This window comes from Gavialis gangeticus, unplaced genomic scaffold (genome assembly GCF_001723915.1).
Source record: "Gavialis gangeticus isolate Ggan-Ray unplaced genomic scaffold, GavGan_comp1, whole genome shotgun sequence".
NCBI classification, from domain to species: Eukaryota; Metazoa; Chordata; order Crocodylia; family Gavialidae; genus Gavialis; species Gavialis gangeticus.
Window position 1 is genome coordinate 14401487 of NW_017729004.1, and position 19213 is coordinate 14420699.

At 47.5% G+C, this 19213-nt stretch overlaps 1 protein-coding gene across 1 annotated transcript; it reads right to left on the reverse strand.

The window, feature by feature from the left end:
* Positions 1-884: 884 nt before the first annotated feature.
* CRYGN (crystallin gamma N) lies at positions 885-12422 on the reverse strand. The gene is made up of 4 exons (XM_019507940.1): positions 12402-12422; positions 11693-11941; positions 8175-8320; positions 885-1109 (listed from the first exon to the last, which is right to left on the reverse strand). The coding sequence occupies exons 1-4, from the start codon at positions 12420-12422 to the stop codon at positions 974-976; spliced, it is 552 nt and encodes a 183-aa protein (XP_019363485.1). The 3' UTR covers positions 885-973.
* Between the last annotated feature and the right edge of the window lie 6791 nt (positions 12423-19213).

A 19213-nucleotide genomic window follows, 5' to 3' on the forward strand; every position in this document is an offset into this window, starting at 1 on the left:
AATTTTGCCAGTACCTGTCAGTAACCATCAGACAAATAAGCCTGAACAGCAAATAAAATAAACCAATATAGTATGTAGATGGAGTGAAAAGAATACAATTACCCCTTCATAAATGGCTCCAAACCCATGAGTGCAGATTATGTGCCTATGGGAGGGGGTCATTTGACCTTTGGGGGTTTTGTGTCACTGACAGCACAAGAGCAATCCTGTTATGTGGTTTGTAAATAATTTAACAGACCGCTTTTAGCTTATCAGATGCACTTCCTCTTATTCCCTCCCCCTTCCCTCCTACCTAGTAGCTTATGACTAACTATGAATCTGCAACAGAGATCAGCAGGCCCCGTGGTGCAGAAGAACCAGCTGAACATACCCAGTAGGTACAACTAGCCAAAAGCAGACAGGTTGCACTGGACTCAATAAAGAGATGAAAATGGCTGTGTGGTCCCTTTTATCTCTCTAAGAGGGAGGAAAAAAAGAAAGGTGCCATGTGGACCAAGTGAGAACATTCCAGTGGATTTTGGCCTTTGGGATTTATGAGTCACTTTTCTGGGCTGCCCCGGACATCCTTCAGAGATTTTATGTTTGTTGTTTCTTTTCTTTTCTTTTTTTTTAAACACAATGGGTCTGAACCAAAGCCAGCTGAAGTCAGCAGAAAGAGGTTCAATTACTCAAATGGGTTTTGGACACAGGCGCAGTGTATCAGTGCGGAGACTCCGATGATGATAATGTGCTCATTTAGCATTGCTCATTCAGATCCCATGGCTAGGAGGAGGCAAGCCAGAATTCTGCTTTTGAATCTACATGTAGTCAGACCATGCGATGTAGCAGAGCATCATCCGTTGACTCAGATTAAAAAACGAAACAAAACTTAGAACCAGAAACTGATTTTAAGAATTTATTCCACATTTCCAGTGAACAGAGAGCAAAGCTAGGCCCTGAGTGTCACCAGGACCTTGGTAGTACAACAACTCAGTTAAAAGTAGTTGATGACTCTTCTGAGCGACTGGATGTTTGTGCTCTGCCCTTGCCACTCATTAAAGCTGCGGTACTCTCCTCTCTCCACTACGTACATACGGCCGCGGTAATTGGGTTCTTCATACAGCACCCATCTAAAATGGAGAGGGCATGGATTAATCAAGAATACAGTCTGTGTGACAACTAGGCTTCTTTCTCAGTTTTTACTCAGGGAATTAGGCAGCTTTTGCACTAACCACATCCCAGAAGCATATGTTTTTCTTCCACCTAGGTTTTATTCTGGCCAGTCTGCTCTCCTTTTTGGATTGAAAGCCTTTACTGTTGAAGACACCTTCTCTTTCACTTCAGTGCTGCCTTTTACCCTGTTGACAGCTACCTTGGGTCCTTCTATTATTATTAATATTTACACTGGCATCTAGAGGCTACACCTGTGATCAGTGCCCCATCATATTATGTACTGTTTATGCTCATACTATGAGGGTCCCCCCCCGCAAAAAAAAAAAAAATAGTGCCCCAAACAATCTAAATACACTTGATTTTCATGAATTGCCTTCTTAGTTATAAAAGTAACTTTGGGTCCATGTATCTTTGCCTTTAACATGAACTACCACTTTCAGAGGGATGATACTCGGCTGGATACATCACTGTACGTCCTTGATGACTTTGGTATGCTTCATCCTTCTATCTGCCTTGACAAAGCAAAACTGTTGCTTCACGTCATCCTCTATGCTCAAGGTGAAACTCATGCTGTTTTCCCTTTGCTTCTGGTCTTCCATAAACTTAGCATCATCCTTGGCCACAAATCTCCTCTGTTTGTAATCCACACTTTTCTCACCTCTCTGATACTACCTGTATACACCTGTCCCCACTCCATCTCCATTGGAAACCTCATATCTGCCTCATCCTTCACTCCTCTTGAATGCACCCAAGGCTTAAATGGATCTAGGTTCTGAAAAGCCACAATCCTCTGCATGGGAAGAATGCAAAAGGCTTTAAGGTTTATGCACTTATTTGAAATGTATCTTCTGTGTTTTAGTGATTCTTGGGTCAGACTATATGGGTCCTTGTTTCAGACTCATCCCCAGCCACTTCATGTAGCAATAGAGCAACTACCAAATTCAAGCCATTTTACCTCTGTATCTACTCTACATCTGCTACCCACTGGTAAAAGAAGTGGTGGAATCACCGTCTCTGACAATTTTCAGGAGCAGCTTAGACAGACACTTGAGTGGGATGGTTTAGTTAGAGATGATCCTGTGGCAGGACTAGATGACCTCATGAGGTCCCTTCAGCCCTACTGTCCTATGATCCTGTTATTTTGCTTGGTGCTATCCACACACCATGAGAGGGACAGAGATTTCATTCAGATGGTGCACTGTTTATTAGTATATATATCATCTCATGTGTTAGCAGATGCATGACAAATAGATCCAAGGAGGTGATACTTCCCCTCTATGCAGGATTGGTCAGACCGCAGTTGGAGTACTGCGTCCAGTTTTGGGCACCGTACTTTAAGAAGGATGTGGATAACATGGAGAGGGTCCAGAGAAGGGCCACTCACATGGTTAAGAGTTTGCAGGCCAAACCCTATGAGGAGAGACAGAGGGACCTGGCCCTCTTCAGCCTCCGCAAGAGAAGGCTGAGAGGTGATCTCGTGGGCACCTACAAATTCATTAGGGGGGCACAGCAAGGGATCAGAGATGCTCTGTTCACCAGGGCGCCTCTTGGGGTAACAAGGAACAATGGTCACAAACTGACAGAGAGCAGATTTAGGCTAGATATCAGGAAAAATTTCTTTATGGTAAGGGTGGCCAGAATTTGGACTGGGCTTCCAAGGGAGGTGGTGCTCTCCCCTACCTTGGGGGTCTTTAAGAGAAGGCTGGATGGGCATCTGGCTGGGGTCATCTGACCCCAGTGCTCTTTCCTACCCAGGGCAGGGGGTCGGACTCGATGATCTGTTGAGGTCCTTTCTGACCCTAGTATCTATGTATCTATGTATGTCTTCATATAGCATCCAGTAACGGTAGCTACCCCTGTCGCACAATACAGCGGCTGTTCAGCAGCCCCCAGCAACACTACACGAGAACTGAGAGAAAGTGAGTATTCCTGTACCCAGCTGACATAGTGCAGGGGGGAATACGGACAGATATTGATGTAAAGGATACATTATCAAGATGGACGTGGGATATATGGAACTATAGGTCTTCCTAGAGGCAATTTGATCTAATGGTTAGGGAGTCCAGTAAGCTGGTCTCTCTTCCTGACATCAACCTGCTGCATGGCCACTTCAACCTCTGCTACTCATCCTTGCCATCTCAGAAATGCGGATGCTTAGGCTTTCACTGCTCCATGGAAAGCAGCAAGTATTTTTACAAAAGCTGTGCCTGATCACAGGTTCATGCAGGACAGAACTGAGTGTAGAGGCAGACGTTTGCTGGAAGGTAACTGAGAGGAACAGCCTGCTTCAGGACTGTTTTAATTGCACACAACATAATGTACGCTACATTTCAGCCTGAATTCTCTGGCTGGAAGGAGCTGGGAATGGTCTGAAAATAAGACATTCGGTAAGGTGGTGGTTGAGAGAGCAGGGTGACGCAGTATCAGGACTCAGTCCTGTGTCCTGAGCCTTTCTGGAGTTTCAAAGGTAGATTGGCCTGATGCAGGACCCAGAGCTGTGCCAGGCACCCTCCTCATCTGGCAGGACGGATTCTTAACCAGGGGCCTTGGAGGGTAAGGTCAGGGGAGGGATGGCATGATCAGCTTTTGTAAGTGCTGTTACATGCACATATAGCGGTTACCATCCATGTATTTCATAGCACTTTACAAAGGTGGGAAAGTCCAGTTAGCCCCATTTCACAGATGATGAAAATGAGGCACAGAGCAGAAGCAGTCACACAGCAGATCTGTCAGAGCCCAGAAAAGTGGCAGCTTTCTGGATAACAGCCCTGTGCATTGGTGCAGAGCTAGGAAGAGCCAAGCAAACCTTCTTTTACAGAAACCCTGCACCCTGTAGCTTTTAGGACGTTTTCCCTTCTCCGAGCAAGCAGCGAGCATGCAAAGTCTCCCTAGCGAACAGCCCGGAAGGGCTCTCTCACCAGAACGACAGTCTCTGGAGAGCAGACCACTGCAGCTCCGGCCCAAGGCATGCTGGGATGACATGTCTTTTCAGAGTGCATCAGTCATGCACTGGCATGCGGCACTTCTGACCTGACCTGAGCTGCCAGGACAAGGGGTAAAGCAGCGTTTGATTACTCACAGTCTATCAGCTTTCTACTGTTGCCCATTGCTATAAAATCCACATAAATCTGATGGCAGGAACAAAGTCCTTAGTGGAACACCTGGAGCCAGGCACATCTGCCTTAAATGAGAGAGACTGCTGCTGGACACGTAGTGCGGGAACGTGACAGCGCTGGGATTTCGGGAGTTTTACAGGGTAAACGGCTTTGAAAGAAGACACCATCATAAGGAGACTAAATGGTTTGTAAGTGGGAGATGAACAACAATATAGTTTAGCCTCCCCCCATACAGAGAGACGCATCCCAGGGTGTGCGCAGCACACCTTTGCTCTGACTTCTTTCAGCCACAGCTTCGTTTTCTTGGCTGCTACCCCTAAGCCAAGATGCTCTCTTGGCACGAAAACATCGTCAGTAACCAGAGTCCCAGCTGTGCCTTGCACAAGCCAAGCACTTCCTGGCTCCGAGAGAGTCCTGCAGCTTTCTTCCCCGCCCCATCCCCCACTCCCGATGAAAACGTGTTTGTTTGTAAGAGGAAACAGGGCACAATGACAACAGAAAAATAACCGGTAACATAACAAGAACAACAAACGTGCTCCCTAGAGGAGGAGACGCTGTTATTCCAAAAAGGCTCATTCCCATTATATGGTGACAAATGCACAGACTAATCCCCTGCCCTCTTTGCATGAAGGGAGGCAGGTTGTTCATTTATCGGGTGCTTTGGGACCATAATAAGTGAGAAGGGCCAAAGAGGATGTCCTTGTGGACACTGTTAGATACATTTTGCCAAGATGCCAGCAGTTATAGGGTCTGGGCTCTCTGACCCAGGAGGTCCCTTCCAGCCTATGTAACTAACTCTGAACAAGTCCAGTTTTATAGTGGATTTTATGGAGAGCCGAAAACGTTGGGGCGACAGGATCTGGCATTTCCAAGCTCACAGGACAGCAATGGACATAGTCTCACCCTCCCCCAACCCCTCCACCCCTTGCTGTGATATAGGCAAGTGGTACCCTTTTATCTTAAAACTAGGGAGAAGGAGGTGCAGGGAGAAATTCAAGCCCAAACTGTTCAAACCAGGTGACAGAAGCTAGAAATCTACATTTATAGGGCGAGGCACTGACTCGGGCAGTGGTTTTTAGGGATGTTACTGAATTCAGTGCATCCCAAAGCAGCTCAACACCTCTGAGAACCAGGCTCTCCTTCGTGCCAGGCCTTCAACGCTCAGGCTTGAAGTCTGGGCCTCAGTGTCTTTGTCCAAGGCCAAGCCGACTCTCTATCTGGGACCAGACCCCAAGTTTCCTGACTCCAATTCTGTGCCTTCACCACAAGATCACCCATCCTCTGCATAAGGAGAAGAGCAATGCCAGGTGCACACAGCTGTTGGGGGCAGACGTGTGTAGTGGGGTAAGGAGGACATGAAGAACAAATGACCTGCCTATACTGGAGAGTCCTGGCTAACCAGAGATCGGGACATTAGCACTGCAGTGCGCTGTGCACTGAACTCCGATGAGGCCACTGCTATAAGCTGCAGAGACTGCAAGCAAGAGATGGGTCCCAAGCTGCCAGGAGGGGAAATCAGGCCAAATTCCTCCTCCTCTGAGCCGGCTGCCAGAGACAGGAGGGAGTCTGGCAGTGGTCTTTTCCTGCCCCTTCCAGTCTCAGAGGGAGACCGGCAGGCTCATGATACTCAGCTTGCATGGTATGTGCGGCTCCTGGGAAGAACAGTGCCCCAAGGGGCCGCCTGCTTTCCTGGGTCCTAAGGTCTGGCCCATTCATGTTATCGCTCTAAGTCCTCTGCAAATGGTGGTAAGAAATGGAGCCAAAGCTGACCTTATGATTTATAGGGACTCGCAGCTGCCAAGGGTGAGTGTATGGAAACAGAGCCCTGGGTTGCTCCCTTTTCAGGTCAGTCTGCCAGCGTGGGTGTGGATTCAAGCTGAGTTAGCTCCCCAGTTTTACCCCCATGTATGCCCCTCATGCAAATGTTTCCCTGACCTCTGGTATCTGCCTTGCTTGAGATGAGCCCAACCCAACACCCTGCATCTGAACACTCCCCGCCCCCCACAAATGCAAGGTATGTGAGAGCCACATGAAATTCAGCTTCAGTTTCTATAATGTCAGCCCTTCTCTAAGTGCCATGAAGCCAGGCTAGGGACAAGATTTCTAGCTGAGCCTGGGTAAGCAGGACCCATCTTCACCTTCATGAAGCAGGTCCTATCTTCATGACCCTCCTACCCCTGACTGCACTCCCTTGACCCACAAGCATAGCAAGCCAGCACACTGTGAGCAAGCTTTACAGCTCACTAATACCCCCATAATGTCCCATTGACATGGCTCTACCTTGACCTGGAACAACAGCCATTAAAAAGAGTGGTCAACTCTCCCTGCCAGATCATTTCTTAGGCTCTTTCTTGATACTGTCCCATAGGTCTCAGTTAGAGCTGGCTACGGCGTTGATCTTGTGGGGTAAATACTTGGGCATTCAGCTCCGGACTGAGGCGTCCAATTCATTTCACAGAGCCCATCAACCAGCCATCACATGCAGTCACTCTTTGTTCATCTAGGCTGGATTTTAACTTATATCAAGGGGACAAACAGCTCCCCAATCACCATACACCAGGGGTATCAAACATATGGCCCACAGGCCAGATTCAGCCCATGAAATCGTTCCATTTCGCCTGGAGGCTGGGGTGCACGGCCCGCTGCAGAGTTTGGGATCTCTGGGCTGCCACCTGAATGTGGGTCCAGCCCGCGCGGAGCCCCTACAGTCTGGATCCAGCCCAGAGCCTTGGGTGACTGCAATCCCCTGCCACAGACTATCCACCCCTACCTTTCCATGTGGCTATTAAAGAGTAGCCAGCATGAAATAGTGACCCAGATACCCATGTATGATACTGAATGCCAGTAGCATAACTAGGGTTAGGTGGAGGGACACCTGCCTCTGGCGCCAAGTTAGGAGGGACACTGGACGTGTCCTCCCCACAGCACCGGAGTCTGTGTCCTAACAACATTGCCCTGCCAGGAGCTTCAAAACAGTTCTCAGCTCCTGTAGCTTTAAAAGCAACAGAGCTGGGGTGGGCAGAGCATGCCCGCAGCCCAGCTGGGACTGTTTAGAAGTTCCCAGGCTGCTGTTTCCTCACCCCTGCAACCCTGCTCTTGCACCCACATCCTCTCTACCCCGGCTCTGGGAACTGCATGCTCTCCCCCACCCCACCCCGCTCTCTTGCAGGGTTTGCCCAGGTGCCAACTTGGCTCCTTACACCACTGCTGCATCCACTACATTTTAGCTGATGGCTGACACTCCTGCAGAGAGCCAGTTTATTCTAAGATAAAGCTTTTGATGGCATCTCATTTTGTCTGTTAGAAGGGAAGAGGTTTGCAAACTATGTCGATATGGATGATTAACCCTTCCAGGAAGACTCTCAAGTACTTAGCAACTTTTGCAGATGTCAGGATTATTGAATTTACATTTAAACCCCAAACACATTAAATATAGAGATCAGAATGGCTGACCTTCCTCTACTTTCATAGGGTCAAATCCTTTTCACACCTCTAAGTTTGTTAACAAATGACTAGTGGTCTCAGGAGCCCTGCCTGAGTCACCTTAAAGGAGGCAGATTTTTTAGAAAGCACTGAGCATACTTAAGGTGTTTCAAGCTTGGCACCCAAAATTTGAAGTAACCAGATAACCAGTCACTTTGGAAAATATAGGCTTGGCTAGTGTCTTCAGGCCTGATTCAGCTCCATTGATATCAATAGGGAGCTTTCTATTGTCACCAGGCTGTTGATGTGTAGCACATGGTAGTCGAATCCCCCGCTTTCTTCACGGGAATTTTTCAAGGGATCCATGTCCTTTGAAGTTCCCATGTCTTTCATTACAAGGATATCTGAGGAGGAGGTAGTTTCACTGGATTTTAAGACAGATGACAAGCAGTTACGTTCCTTAAATGCCCACAGGTTACTCACGCTCCATCTCCATAAACTTTGACAGCATTGACACAGTTCTTGCTCCATCCTCGGCCTTGCAGGAAAGAGCAATCCTCAGTGAACTCCATGGACTGCCCTCCAAACTGGTTCCCCTCAAATATTTCAATTCTGTAATGTTCGCCGTGCTGGGGACAAAGGGATTGGAGTAAACCGAAAACATGCATCAAAATGGTTCCTCCTGCTTTTGCAAGATAAACACAAAGAAAGTAGGGGCCTTCGTTATGGAAACGTAAAAAACAGTCTAACCATCATACTGCCGGCCCACAAACACGTGGCACGTACCACGGAGAAGTACCTCCCTACAAGCATGTAGATGTCCCTCACAAATGGCTTTCCACACAAAAATATACACGGGCACGTTGCTCCATCAAGCGCATGACTGCAAACGTCCACACACCTCCACAATCACTGTTCACATGCAAACAGACTGCTGGTGTGACCAGCTACGCTCCCCACCCCAAAAAACAAATACCTTGACACCCTTTCCAAAGACACATGCCGCACAAGTAATACTTCTAACTGAGCCCCATAGCATAGGGGTGCCCCAAATGAGCTGTGGCATCCAGCCCATAGGGCTCCCCACAGGCCAGGAAATTTGGCAGTGGGGGAACAGTGGTTATGAACTGCCATCCCCCACTCACTGCCAAATTTCCAAGTCCTGCACAGCGGCGCTAGGACCAGGCAGAGCTATTGTTGTACGGCCAGATTTGGCCCCGGGCTGACCTGTTGCTGCCTGGCCTGCACCCCTTCGCTGTATAGCCATGTGCCAGATTGGGCCCATCAACTGGAGCCAGCCTTGGCACCACCCATCCAGCCCATGGGGTGAAAAGTTTGGGCACCACTGCCCTAGAGCATAAATCCACCCAAAAAACCCATCGTGATACATAGAAAATACCGCATGAACAAAAGAGTAAGAACACCGTGCAGAAAAAATAAACTGAGCAGACTTATAAAAAAAATAAACAAATCCAAAATACACAGAGACATTGTATTATTTCCCTAAAATCATTCAATTTTTCCTTCAGGTTCAGTCATATCTGTGGTTGCTTGTGCAAGATGTGCTTTTCTTGAATGAGGAAAAGGGGAGGGAAGGGGAGGGAAGAAATACCATGATTGGAGTATTAGTTATGTGAGTCCTTGCGGGTGAATTGAGGTCAATTCCTTTGGGGAAATGTTGCTGTATTTGGGATGGAGTTAGCAGAAGAGGTATTTTTTTAGCTAAATTCAGAGAATACCTAATATATTTTACATATAAGCATCATTAATGCATGAAAAAGCTACCCTGGAGTGCCAAAACACCTATAGCATTCATTCTCCGGCGGTGGAATCTCAGATACCGTTCCTGACCAAACATTCCTCAGTGCATCTGAATTGCTGGCATGCTTTAAACCTCTCACTCATATCTAATGCGAAAAAATGACAGGGCTCGAGGCCAGAATGGAAGAAAAGCATTCACGGCTGTGGGCACGTTGAGTCTTTTCTATGGCCGGAGTCAAGACTTCGTGCGGTACATACAGTCTTTTGCTTCTTGTGGCAGGCGGGCCACAAAATAAGCCCCGCACCTACCCCAGGTACCACTCCGATCCCCTTTCCCCCAACCTGATCTGCTTCTCTGCGCTTTATGTGCCCTGCCTGATTTACTGCTCTGCTTTCTGCTCCCTGCCCTACTTGTCGCAGTGTTCCCCGGTCCCCCTCCAGTCTGCCATGGGCCACACACAGAGGCTGCTGTGTCACTTGTGGCACACGTGCTGTCCCTGCTTTACGGCACTCTTGGAAGTCGGCAATAGGCACTAGGCAGCACCAACAAAGAAGGAAAAAATCCATTAACACTAAGGGGGAAGTGATGGGGTCATCTGGTGGGCCACATGTTCATCGCATGTGAATGAACAAGATGGATAAATGCATCCCTCGTTCTTCTCCCATGCACTGTATCAAGAGACTGTAAGCCCCAGCCACACATCACTGAAAGAGGTCTAAGGTACCTCTGGGTAGGATCCTCCAAGCACCCACCCCCGGAGCCTCGTAGGAGAGACACGCCAGTCTACGTTAGTTAGCACAACTCCCACTGGTATCTTCCCATGGCACTTCAAAAGTAAAGAAGAAATAGTTCCTTCGGCAGCTGTGCTCCCTGGCTGATGAATCCCTGTGGGCGAAGCTGAACTCAGATTTATTTATGGGGAACAGGGTCCCTCCTCAGGGGATCTGTTCAAGGAGAGGTCCCTTTGGACACAATGCAGCTTTAGCTTACTGGATACTAAACAACCAACGTACAGGACTTCCCATGACCTGCATGTGAGCCATGCCCTGATTCCTGAACTGGAGAGCAGCATGAGAGCTTTTATCTGCATCTCCGCTTGTTTTTAGCTCATGTGCTATTCACGTGTGCATGCACAAGACCATGCCCCTATGTATACTCGTGTACCCCAACCCCCTGTTCCCTTTGGGCTAGAACAGTGGTTTTCAACCTGTGGTCTGCGGACCCCTTGGGGTTCACAGACTATGCCTGCAGGGTCTGTAAAAGATGACTACAATCAATCAAAAGTATGTGAATGCCTACACTTACAATTCAAAGGGGTCCGCACCTCCATTTGAAATTTCCAAAGGGGTCCACAAACCAAAAGGTTTGAAAACCACTGGACTAAGTTTTATACAAAAACAAAGGCAGCCACAAACCAGCAAGACTTGGTGGTTTATCAACCTGAAAGTAAAAATAACCTCCCATCCTCAGGGTAATTCTCTTCAGTCATTCTCCTGCCAGGCGCAAATGAAGACAGAACCAACTGGAAAGAAAAAAAACAGGATACATATTCGCCAGTTCTAAATCTTCCCAATTAAACTGCCTCCTTTGCGTGCGACAGTTCCCTGCTCAGCTTTCATCATGATATTTTTGCTGCTGTTGGGGGCGTTTGATCTGGGTCATGGTTATTTTTAATCCAGGGACGCCCAGACTTTGAAACATGGTGAGGTACCTGGGCGAATTAGCCCAGAACCTACAAGCTGCCCACAGCAGCGTCTACTCTCCATGCTGCACCTTAATACCAGTTGCCGGTCTTCCTGAGTACCTAGCTGGCCAGCCGGCATCATTAGGAGTTCAGTGCACAGAGGAGAAAGCAAAATATTGCAGCTCAAATCTGCCCCGTGCACAGAAGCTTGCTCCTCCTTTGCATGTGAATATTTCATAAATATTCAACATTAAAAATAAGTGCATGTGATGATGCTCAGGGGCATTACTAAAACCACAGGGAAATGCTTCCCTATTAGAGCTGGTGACGGGAAGGCGCACAACACAAGTTTTCTCCTTGTCCTAGAAAAAGGGGAAATGGTTACACGATGCTGTTTTCTTTTTAACTCTTACTTCCATAGGACACATTGTCTCACAAAGACTTATTTAGACTCCGGTTGCCACGAAAAATACAGACATAGACATGACCCTTTCACCCAGGTATTTCAGCAACAAAAATAACCCTCTTGGAAACTAGTGGAAAGTTGGCACTAACCATCCCGACAGGCCTGCAGGAGCCCATGTGGTCGTTGTGGGCATTCCAGCGAAAGAAGTCAGGGTACTCGCCATGCTCCAGGACATACTGCTGTCCGCGGAAGTCGGGGTGATCGTAACAGATCCAAGCTCCGCTCTGGACGCAGATAGAGTTCACGCGGTTCATGAAACCTCTATCCTGGAAGTTATCACAGTCCCCAGTGACCTCTAGCTTTCTGCCCGTGAAGTATTTGCCCTCATAGAAAATAATCTGAAATGAAGAAGAAGAAGATGCAGTGTTGCAAACACAGACAGCTTACCCGTCCCGTACATCGCTGTTCTCAGCTGATGGGGGCTTCTCACATACATGCTGTATCCAGCCAGAGGTATTGTCACTGGAGGGTTTGTTTTAATGGGGAGTACAGCACTTCTCAAGTTTTCAACACTACACATGGTTTTTGTGCAACCTCTTGTGCGCTTATAAATATTGCTAACATACATGTTTACACAAGAAGCGCAGCTATCAAAATACAGCCGACGATGTTGCTTTTCTTCCCACCTCCTTTCCTAATTTGCTTCCATTTCTCCACACTCATGACTTACCGTCTCATCATACACATGTCATTCTGTGTTATCCTAACCTAGGAAAATGCCTCCTCTGCCTACAGAGAAGTTTGGCTCTTTGGCCTGTGCTGAATGAAAACTAAGCAGCTTTTTTGTTTTTTACTTACTTTTCCCGAATACTGAGACATTTTCAGCTGGATGCCATCCAGTGCCAAAGTAGAAGCCAAACCAGAAATGTGATGGCCACCTCTCTATATATCAGTGAAGGGAGACAAGGCTGGTATCGCGAGGCCAGTTGAACAATACAGCAGGAATAGAAGGCTTTAAAATTCATGCTGACCAGACAAAACCTCTCCGACCAGGCACTGCTGAGTCCAGAGTTTTGATATAGCACAGACAATTTAACAAAAGATCTGCTTGGCAGGGATTTGATGCATTAGCGAGGCACATTTAGAGCTTCTTTTGGAAGACTTTTTTTTATTTTTTAGAACAGACAACAAGGAAGTAAGAAAAGGCGGCTGCTCTGAAAGGTAGCACTTCGGGTTCATTTCATTTCTAAATTGCTTGTTTTTTGGTTTTTTCCAGCCCATCCTCACTGGTTGAAGCCAGACAGCCAAGCACACTTAGAAGACTCCTTAACAACAGTACTTTGCACTTTGTCCATCAGAAGAACTGTTTCTTGTCCATCCTGGGAAAATTGTTAGATAGCAGCGCTGTAAGCCAAGCACCTAATTCTCTCTGATGCATAAAGCTGCACAAATGTTACTGGGTTTTTATTTGAGCCAATATGTCAGCAGAGATGCAGCTTGGCACCAAGATGCACATATACAACTGAGGATTAAACAGGCTTCACGTGTTGGCATCATGGACTGTGTAAGTGACAATTTTCACCAATGTGATCAATAGGGCTCCACCAGCCTGTGGCTTCATATTCTATAATCCAGAGGTTTCCTAAAAGTAACCAGCACAAAATCACTTATTATTTTTCCCCTTTGTATTACAACCAAACCTTAAGGCTGCAGCCCAGAGCAGGGCTCTAGAAAGAGAAGGTCCCATCTCCAAGGAGCTTGTAGTCCACAAACCCAAAAAGTTTGAAAACCACTGGACTAAGTTTTATACAAAAACAAAGGCAGCCACAAACCAGCGAGACTTGGTGGTTTATCAGCCTGAAAGTAAAAATAACCTAAATAAAAGACATGGACTCAGTGTCGAAGTGGAAGTAGAGAGACAATCTGACTGACCCATGATCACAAAAGCCAGTGGCAGAGTCAGGAGCAGAGCCCAGGACGCCTGACTCCTAATCAACTGCTCCAGTCACTGGACTGCACTAAACACTTTCACCTATATTTCACCTATATTTCTGAGGCATAAAGGAATTTTTGTATATTAAGAATGGTATTAAATCGACAGCATTTAATAAAATTATGGCATCACAGGAGACTGCAAGCTGAGCTATAGGGAGGGAAAGAGATCTTTAGTTTGACAGTTTGAAAGTTTTATTTCCATTTGCATCTAGGAGTATAGGACGTAGGGCTGGAATAGACCTCCAGGGTCATATAGTCTAGTCCCTGGCTGTATCAGACAACCATGTCCTATAATCTCTTTCCCAAATGTATCAAACTCTGTATTAAAACTAGGTAGGTAGGTTGCTCCCACTACTCCAATGAGAAGACTATTCTTTTGGCTTCCAACCTATATTTATTCATTACCAATTTATCTCACTTTGTTCTTGTGCCAACATTGTCCTTTAGCTTAAATAGTTCTTCTTGCTCCCTAATGTTTTTATGAACAATTACTTCATTAGAAAGGATATCATTATTAAAGATCAAACATGCAACACCCTTTCAGTTAAGATGTAAAAACTCCCAACAGCACATACCCAGAGGTCTTCCAACAATACGAGGAAACATCAGACTTCATATTCCAATTACTTCTAAGGTAAATAAGCTTCAGCGTGAAGAAAATGGATAGAAATTCTGGCCATTTTGAAATGATTGTTGGCATGCCTGAAGCCGTCAAGGAAAAAGAACTAATGAGACATCTCATCAAAATGCTGGCATTATTTTGTAGGTGTGAAATTAGTCACCAGATGGTCCTCAAAAAGTAATACGAACGTATTGAAATTCACATGGTAAAGAGCTACCAAGATCTCAGTGCATCCACATTGTCATAAAAAGCAGACCTCACTTACCGTACTGTCTGATTCCTGGGCGAGGCAGAAATATGCTGCATGACAAGATCTCCCATCTTCCCCAGGTTTTGTTTCCTCAGCTATGAAAGTGGTTCTTGATCTTTGCAGATGCTGTTATGGGGAGCAGGTCTTCAGGATGGCTTTGCCAAATTCAAGAACTTCCATTTGCCTCAGCTGACACTAAAAATGTCCCTTACATGCCATGCTGAGGAGACATTGTGGTGATGGCTGTCAGCGAAATCCAATACAATCAGTTGCCTAGGGTTTATTGTAGCCCATCTTTTTTTCTGTATCCATCTTCTGCTTCGCATCACACATATTGCCCGTAATCTGTTTGGGACAGGAGTTTTTTCCATAATGTGTGTATGCACTCTAGGACAACGGGGCCATGATGCTGGACCAGAGTCTTTAGGTACCAAAATAATACAATAAACAAGTGTCAGAGATGACAAAATATTGGAAAGAGGGGAACTGCATTGTGAAAAACAGTGCATTTCAGGATCCAAGCACCAGCTTGCATTTCCAGAACAAAACGCAATCAAGAAAAGGTTGCCAGTGACAGAAAGCTCAAAATAGCAGACTGAGCAACTCGGAGAAACAAATGCCCTTTTCTCAAAGTTGTCAGGCCGCGCTGCATACCAAGTTTTGTTACCAAATGTTGACAAGTGCAGCCTGGACCCAAGCGTCACCTTCTGCATGTGCCACCAAGCGCAAACACAACCGATCCCATTTCCACAAAACAAACCGACCAGCTGCAAGAGAAAATGCAGATTCCAGCATCACCGCGCTCACTTTCAGAGGCAGAAGACTCAACTTGAGACATGTGGGCTCAGTATGAAGAAGTCCAAAAAGTTTGGATTTGTACCTAAATCAACCAAAGTTCTTGGGTATGAAAAGCTGGGCTTAAAAATACACAAAGCATCTTTCTCCCAGGTAGTGTTCTCTCCAAACCTTAAAGGCGGGTAAAAACCTAAGCTGGGACAGTTGCAGCCCAGAGATGAATGCCAGGCTGTGCAGTGGTGTTACGAGGAAGCTTCCCCCATGGGTGACAGTCTAAGAAGAGATCTAGCAGAGAAGAGGAGCACAGACCTTCTCATCAGCTTAGGTGGCTGTGTACCAGAAGAACAGAGAAGAAACAGAAGAGACCGAGATTTGTAATAAACAGTCAAAATCATAACTTAAGTGGTGTAAGTGGGGGGCTGGACCCAATCCGGGGGGCTGGATCCGATGACCTGCGAGGTCCCTTCCAGCCCCTAACAATCTGTGAATCTATTAAAGAGAAACTTGGTAGGAAAATTCAGGACTAAAGCACTGAAATAGGAAGGTACAGCTTGTCCAGGAACAACAGACGGGCAAAGAGAGAGGTGGGGTTGCCAGGCCTATCAAGGGTGTTCACACTTGCCCAAGGTCCTGGATGCAGTGGGAGAGAGATCTTTTGAAAGCCAGCAGGTAAAGATAAAATGGGGAAAGCACAAAGGGAGTGTCATGGTGGGGAGATCTGCTAACAATGCCAAGGAAAGTCTGTGGGAATTGAAAGTCAGGGGTGAAGTTGCAAAAAAAACTTGCCATCTTTAGCCTTTATCCTCCCCCAGGCCTGCGACACCTGGCTAGAGTGGGTTGGCCATCAGGTGTATCTGAGTCGCATGCAAGTAGTCCACAGCGCTGGTTCTCAACCTTTTTGTACCAGAACCCATGCGTAAACATCAATGGCCAGTCCCGGCCCAGGGCCCTTCACTCCTGAACCACTGTCCCCTGCCCCCAAGCCCCAGTCCACCCAGTGTGTGGGGCACAGGGGGCCCCACGCAGCCCCTTGCAGGCTGGAGCTCTGCCAGCCTGCAAGGGAAAACCCACAGGTTCCCATGTTTTTCTCCTTTAAAGGAGAATCCCTTTTTAAAATTTGTTTGCAACCCTTTCATATATTCTTGTGACCCAGTTTTGGGCTGTGACCCACCGGTTGAGAAACGCTGGTCTACAGCACCTCAGTGCTCAGTCATCATCACGCTCACTAAAACAGGCAGATGCCCCATGAGACGGGCCAGCAGGACCGAGAACATTTCTGAATTAACGCCACAACAAACACTCGCTGAGCGATGAGCTACCTCCTCCCAGCTCCACCGTGCCCAAAGGGAAGGAAGCCCTCATCACTTGTGTCCAAGAAGAAGCAGGTTGTGGGAGGGAATAAGGGATTCAGAGACAGCTCGAAGATGCTGACTTAGCTGCTGTCGTATAGCTCAGCACCATTTCTAGGTCCTGCAGAAGGCAAGCATTCCTTGTTTGAGCCACGTAAGAGCGTCTACCCGAGCCGGGGCTGGAACTCCAAAGCTGTCTGGATCCTGGCCCCAGTTTGAGTCCCCCAGTCATGTTCCCCTCTCAGTTGAACGCTGGTCCCTTTGACAGACGCTCCTATTCCAGGGCAATATTTGCCACAAGTATCCCTTGTTTTCCAGTTACCAGGCTTGAGTGATTCACTGGTGGAAGCTCTTTTTATTTCTTGGTTCACCAGCTTTGTTGCCTTTTCAGAGGAGGATTGTAGTGAGCTGCTGCAGTTACCTGCCCAGTGAAAGTTTTCCCTACTGTGGCCTTTCCAATCACTGCAGAAAGTCCAGTGTTTTCAACCACCCTAATTAATAGCTGGTCTCTGTAAGCCAGCCAAGCTGGCCACTGCTCCTTGCAGTAGTTCTGCCTCCTTTCCTTCCCGCCCCTGTGGAGCTCAGCAGAGCAAAAACTGAAGGGTGGCATTCAAAGGCTGCCCAGCTGGGTACACAGCCTTTCACAGCAAGACTTCACTCCATCTCTCTGCAATAGGGGACAGCTGTGAAGTAGGAAAAGGGCTGGACTCTACGGGGTGTCTTACAAAGAAGGGTTGCAACACGTCCACAACCTGGGCCGGTGGCAGGAGAGAGGTGTGGGAGGCTGTCAGAGCTCACAAGAAGGGTCAAACTTTGCCCCAAAAGGTGATGCATTTTAAAATGGTTTTAAATGACAGATACACAACATTTAAGACATTTCTTTTAAGCCCCCTCACCATGTGAGCAGAGATCATCTGTGGCAGGTTCAGTGAAGACCAATGAGGGTTTGAGCGAACAGCCAACTGCTAGGCACTTGGGCCTAAACTTTCAATAGTGACTAGTGATTTTAGGTGCCTGGCATGGGATACCACAATGGGGCCTGCTTTGCAGAGACCTGCTGCACAGGCTGTGTGTAAACTATATGGGCCCAGTCCTCACCTGGTATAAGCTGGCGTAGCTTCAGGGACTTCAATGGAGCAGCGATGGTGCCTGGCTTTGCATTCGGGTGAGAACAGCGTGGAGCATGGGCTGGGACGCTGGTTGTGAGGACACGGCCTTTGCAACTCTCATGACTTTTTGAAACGTGAAGTGACCTGAAGCCTTGAATAAGCCAAGGGATTTGTTCATGCTAACTGACACAGTCGATATGGGCCTCTGATGACGTGTTGGCTGCGTGACTGGCACATGCAACGTGCATCCCAGTAATGAAAAATCTTACCCTGCCCACTGCCACGCAGCCCAGCTGGGGTTTCACATGCCACCAGGAGGAAGGCAGCACCTAGGTCAAGCAGGATTTTGTTCCACGCTGGGGATGTAGCCAAGCATACACCGTAGGGCAATGAGGTACATGGGCTGAGTCCAGTGGCGTGCCTGGTGCCGTGCAGTCAGGCTAGTGTTTGTGTAGCTTGTCTCGCTGTTGAAGACCTGTTGTATGTTGTGAAGCTGTCCCTCCTCAGGCTGTACAGCAAGAAAGTGCTCCCCATTGACGTTTCTTCAGTGGGACAATGTAGCCAGCACTGACTGTAAGAGTTAAGAGCGGTGAGCTGGGCTCCCGATCCAAAACACACCAGCTGAGCCTCATGTTTCGTAAACCAACAAGCTCTTGCCAGTGAGGAAATGTTTGAAGCCAAGTCTCAGCTCCTTCCTCAAGCTGCGGCTGTGGACACTGCACGTGGCTGGCCACTGCCTTGGCCACTGGCAGGTGGTGACATGGGCTCCTTTCGTCAGCAGCTCTTCTAAGGGGGGTGGCGCCCAGCTGGAGATCACTGGCCCGTCTCAACACAAAATAAGTATTGCAGGTTTCCAGAGTTGCTCATGGGGTGAGGGGGGGCTTCCACTGGCAGATTTTTGGGCACCTGGAGAAGGCACCTTTTACCTCTAGACCTGGGTTTATGAATGAGATATCTCCATACACAGCGGGGGCCAACCTTTTTGGGAGATGTGCCACAAATTAACCCTGCACCCATCCCAAATTCCACTCGGATCCCCTTGCCCAACCTGATCTACTGTCCTGCGCTCCCTGCCTAACGTGCTGCTCTGTGTCCTGCTTGCTTCCTGCCTGCTCAGAAGGAAGTTACTAGTTGCAGGAGATTGGGGAGCCCTTGGGCTAGATTTAAAATTGTGTCTGTGATGCTCTCATTCACTTCTAATGACTCCTGAGTAACATTTGGGGTTTTTCCACAATGAATTGGCTCTGTTAAGTCTACTTCCAAGATAACGCCTGGGGAGTGAACTGAGATGCAGCAAATGTCTGTCCTCTCCGGGATCAGAGTCCTAATAGCCAGAGCTGAATGTCCTCCTGATTTGGTATTATCACTTCCTTGACCTTGTCTTCCAAGTGGGAACTATGGAAATCAATATTTGATTTCCAGATTTCATGAATATGGGAATAGGCAAGGTTATGTCTATCTCAGTAGAAGCTCCTCAGGTCCTATATCTCCCCTAGATCCAAAGCTTTCCAGACAATTATGTGAACAGAAGCTCTGAGTGCCATTCTCAG

Bases quoted from the DNA above. Each gene is read 5' to 3' on its own strand.
- CRYGN (XM_019507940.1), bottom strand. From the start codon at position 12,422: ATGTCTCAGTATTCGGGAAAA. The intron at 11,942-12,401 runs GTAAGTAAAAAA...TCTTCATTTCAG, and splicing joins TGTCTCAGTATTCGGGAAAA to ATTATTTTCTATGAGGGCAA. The intron at 1,110-8,174 runs GTGAGTAACCTG...TCTCCATTTTAG, and splicing joins AAAGTTTATGGAGATGGAGC to ATGGGTGCTGTATGAAGAAC.